The 4,708-nt window shown below is 38.1% G+C and overlaps 1 protein-coding gene across 1 annotated transcript; it reads left to right on the top strand.

Moving 5' to 3' along the window:
• Positions 1-465: 465 nt before the first annotated feature.
• On the top strand, positions 466-1,340 carry LOC135932935 (progranulin-like). The gene is made up of 3 exons (XM_065470713.1): positions 466-615; positions 704-1,006; positions 1,170-1,340. Exons 1-3 carry the CDS (start codon positions 466-468, stop codon positions 1,338-1,340), a joined length of 624 nt encoding a protein of 207 aa, XP_065326785.1.
• Positions 1,341-4,708: the final 3,368 nt, after the last annotated feature.

Genomic DNA, 4,708 nt, shown 5'->3' with positions numbered 1-4,708 from the left:
TTTTAGTGCATTTTAGTGAAACAAAGTATGATTAAAAGAAGTGCATGGTAAGCCATAATGAAAAATGCATTTGTTCCTAACTATACTGCTTGTGCACATGTAGTTAACAGTTTGTTTATTAAGCCAAGCAGAGCAGTAGTTGTGGATTTGACCTTCTGCAGTTCCAGAAATCTTGAAACCCTGTTAATACGAGCATCACGTGACAGAGGGATGTTACAGTTTAGGTCAGTGGGAGTGTCTAACCTGCATTATAAAATGTGTAACCTGCATGCTTGATTCAGCAGAGGGGAACGTGTGACAAGAAGCTGCTGAAGCTCTTCACTTGCTGAAGGTAAGTGACTGAAAAAAGGTAAAGTTCCTTTAAAGTCTTGAACTGAAACTTGACATTACCGCAGCAGGCAACAGAAAAATCTGAAGTTTAAGTAACCAAAGAATAAAAAGTCATGGTGACACTCTTCCTTGTAGATGTCGGGGATCACTCTGTGGCTGTCAGTTGGTATGTTTGTGTGGGGATTTGCTTCATGCTCCATCACATGTCCTGATGAGAGTCTTTGTCCAGATGACTGCACCTGCTGCAAGACTGCCTATGGATATAGCTGCTGTCTATATCCAAATGTAAGTCAGGTGTATTCACACACCAGTGTAGTAACTTAATTTGTGGTAGTTGGAAGTCTTGTAGAAATTAGTTTTATTTGCTCTGCAGGCCATGTGCTGCGCCGACCTGCTCCACTGCTGCCCTTCGGGATATCGCTGTAACCTGGTTACCATGAATTGTGAGAAATTAGACCAGCCGTGGCTGATCATACCCATGGTGAAGAAGGAGGCTGCAGAGAAACCAACCCCCCCTGAACTGTCTGGAACTCCACTCCAGGAGCTGAAAGAGAGCCACGTCCCAGATCAAATAAAGAGTTCAGTGGTCTACTGTGACAGTTACACCTACTGTCCTGATGGCACTACTTGCTGCAGACACCCAAAAGGAGGCTGGTTCTGTTGTCCCTACTCTCCCGTGAGTCAGCTTAAATACTCTTTTGCAATACAACACATGAATGTAATGAAATTCTTTTTTATCTTCCACTAACATGAAATCAGCTTTCATCTGAACGTCTGCGGCTTTTAATTAAAAAGTGCTCCATTATTATTGTTCGAGAGACTAAAAGTGTTTCTTGTAGGGGAAATGTTGTCTCGATGGATACCACTGCTGTCCATTGGGACTTGACTGTGATCACACCTACACGTACTGTGTGAGAGACAAACTCACATATTCCTTCCTCTATAAGCCAGCGCTGCCTTCAGCACCTGCTTCTCCCATCCCACAGACAAAGGAAAGTAGTAGGAGGTAGGAAGTGCCACACTCTAACCTTCGTTTTGAAGAATATTCTAGGATAATGTCTCTGCACAACTCACCGTTCAGATATTTGAAATCTTCCACAGATGAATGAATATTTGACTTAGGTTCCTTTTGGTCTAACAGGGGTAAAAAAAATTTCAGGGCCGATGCTGCGTAGATGAACAATCTCTGTGAGCATGGATGTAGCCACGGCCCTCCTCCTTCTCATGCAGAAAACTCGAGCCTACCCTTGGGACATCCTAGGATCACAGAAACATGCCTAAATGTCCTGTGGCTATTCTTTTGAATAGTTTTTTCTTTTATAAGAGTTTCCTTATATTATTATTATGGTCAGAAATCTGTTGAAATGCATTTTGCATCACATTTGATATATAATCAGATCAATCTTGGAAGAAGACAGTTGCTGGACAAATGATCTGACATGTGCACAAGATTGTCTGTTTGTCTTTAGACTAATGGGTGTGCATAGTTGGCTGTTGCAATGGACAGTCACGAGTCATCCTTACAAACCAGCTTTGCAAGATTTCCTGCTGCCTGTGTAATTGGATATCACTGAATGTAGACTAGAAAATAAAATATACGACTGAATGATTTTCAATTGTCTTTATTGTGTCTTTCTTTGTTTGAATGTTTTCTATTTTGCCTCACCAATAAAGACCTGTTGTGACCTTTGTAAATTGGGGGACAGAGCAGATTTTCTGTGTTTACCAGCATATGTATATGTGGCATAAATGTCGGACCCGACCACATGGTTCGTTCTTTTAACACTTTATTTCGGTTGCTATTTCCTCTTCTCTCTGCTGCAGCTTTTCAGCTGCCAGCCACACACACAACAACAACACCTCAGGTCCCGGCACACTCTTTTATGCAGGGGAGGCGTGATGAGCTGATGGAGCTCCAGTGTGTCAGCCTCCCCTGCTGCTGAGCCACAGTATAATTATGGGGAAACTGATGGACCAAAAAAAGTGCCTTCAACAAAAAGGAATTATAGTGCTTAATAAATTTATTAGACGACAGTTGTAAAAACAAGAAAACACAAATATTTTAAAAATCTGTCAAAAGCTATTTTGCTTTTTTTAATGACTGAATTCACATTTGTTTTCACAAAATTTGAAGCTGATGCACCTTAAAATATTCAACCACAAACAAACTTTTTAATTATTCATTTATTTAGGTTCAGAAATTGAAGTAAATAACTGTAATTTTGAAAAAGAAAAAATAATAATAATGTGCTTTCATTTTTTTTTCATTAGTTTTTTTTCTCTGTCACAGAAAACCACAATAAATATAATTTTAGCAGTAAAAATACCAATTTGATTAAAGAGCTTACCCTTATAGGTGGATTAACCATTACAGAAACCTAAAAAAATCCCTTCTCTTCCGCTTGCGATTTTAATAATTAAAAGTACTGTTGATTCAGGGTAGATGTGGCATAAACCTTAAATTATTTAGTGGTCTAACAAATTTGTTACCCAGCGTATATCTGGCAGTACTGAAAGACAGAGTATAAGAGCTTGATAAAACAAAAAATAATAACTAAGTATGTACGTAAAATTTAAAATAGTTCAAACAAAGTAACACAATAGAAGCATTTGTGTCTCCTCATCAGGCGCACGTTAGGATGAAACTGTTACACTGACACTATGTAGCCTGTGGGGGCAGCAGCACCGCTTGTCCCGCAGTTTTCATCGGAGTCAGAAGAAGAAGAAACAGAGGCAGCGGATTCGTCCAGTGTGGTGTAGTGATGGGATTTCCGACTCTTTTTAAAGAACCGGCTCTTTCGGCTCGACTCACTAAAAGAGTCGACTCTTTCAGCTACCAACTGGCTCTTCAGGTTGTTTTGTATGGGCAGAAATCTGTGCCATCAGAAACTGAATTTGAATAAGTTAAATTTAAATTTGAATTGCTCAGATTGAATCTAAATTGTAACTTGAATAAATGCTTTTGAAAACTGAATTTGAATTAGTCTAATTTGAAATTGAATTTATGGTTTGAAAATGATCATCACTAAATTGAAATTGAATTTTATATTTTGAAAATGAATTGATTTGCTTTGAAACTGCATTTTATCCTTTAAAAATTCAGCTCTCGAATAATTTCAGTTTCACTTCTCACCATTCAGTTTCAGTTCTACAATTCAGTTTTTTGAAACTTACATCCGGTTCCGGGTCAAGCGCAGATTAATAGAACTACGTTTTACTAGCGGACCGAAAGTGTTACTGACGGGATTCTACAGCATCTTGAGCTGAATTAAGACTTCAGAAGTCATTCATCATGTCGAATGACCAGCGGATAAACTCTCAGGTTGGTAATAAATGTATTACATGTATAAGAACAAGCGTCATGTTAACAAATGATAGCCGTTATTGTAGCTGTTAGCTAAAAACGCTAATTTAGCGTAGTTTGCCCTGAATTCATCTTTGACAAACAAATATGATCGACTGTTTCTAGTAGAATTCCAAAGTTGTCATCTTGTACCCTGTCAGAGCCCTGTATGCTTGCAGAGACCCCTACAGTAGGGAAACAGGCAAAACGGTGTCCAAACCTTTGTATTTTAGCTTTATTTATGTCTTACACAGCATCCCAGCTCTTTAGCTAACTTAATAACTTTAGCTAAAGTGAATAGTTAGTCTAATTTATTAGTGCAGCATTACTGGATCACCTCTGTTTGAAGTGATATAATATGATATACAACTATCACTGTGTTTAACTACCATAATAATTCTTAGGGTACTGAGTGCATGTTTAATTTGAATTTTTTTTTTTAAACATACTGCTCCATTGCTATGTTTGACAGGCTGAAGTTGTCGGGTCACCTCCTAAATCGACCATCTTTTACAGGTGTTTTGTGCCAGAAATGGAGTGTCCACTGAAGACTGAAGATACTGAATCTCTACGCCTTGCCATTGATCCCTCTTGTGCCTTCATCTAGACAAGAGACATTAACTTAACCACTCTCACATGCTCTGTACCTACATCACCTTCCCTGACAGTCGTAGCTTGGCTCATCTGAGGGTGAAATTATAAGAATGTTATTTTGCAAAGTGCTCTCTAGGGTTCCTAAATAAAATATGGCATTGAGGTCATTTCTTTTGAATTAATCCCTTCTTCTGAAATATAAGAACCTCTCCTGGTTTTAATGGCACTTTGGATTTCCTTACTTTCTGTTCCACTTCCAAACCCAAATAGATGCTGACAAGCTGACACAGTAACATGGAAGAGGGAAAGAAGTTGGAAAGGACTACTATAAATAAACCTAATGCCTAACAATGAAAAATGTAAAATAAGAATAATAATAATAATAATAATAATAAAGATAAAAGATGAAGTAACAAGTTTTTTAGTTTTTTGTTTATTCCA

Source organism: Pelmatolapia mariae, linkage group LG22, assembly GCF_036321145.2.
Source record: "Pelmatolapia mariae isolate MD_Pm_ZW linkage group LG22, Pm_UMD_F_2, whole genome shotgun sequence".
NCBI lineage: Eukaryota > Metazoa > Chordata > Actinopteri > Cichliformes > Cichlidae > Pelmatolapia > Pelmatolapia mariae.
Note: the sequence above shows the minus strand (reverse complement) of the source record. Positions and strands in the feature narration are given on the sequence as shown.

Coding starts and splice junctions, on each gene's coding strand:
- LOC135932935 (XM_065470713.1), top strand. CDS start 466: ATGTCGGGGATCACTCTGTGGCTGTCAGTTGGTATGTTTGTGTGGGGA. Junction 616..703: donor GCTGCTGTCTATATCCAAAT/GTAAGTCAGGTG, acceptor TTTGCTCTGCAG/GCCATGTGCTGCGCCGACCT. Junction 1,007..1,169: donor TCTGTTGTCCCTACTCTCCC/GTGAGTCAGCTT, acceptor TGTTTCTTGTAG/GGGAAATGTTGTCTCGATGG.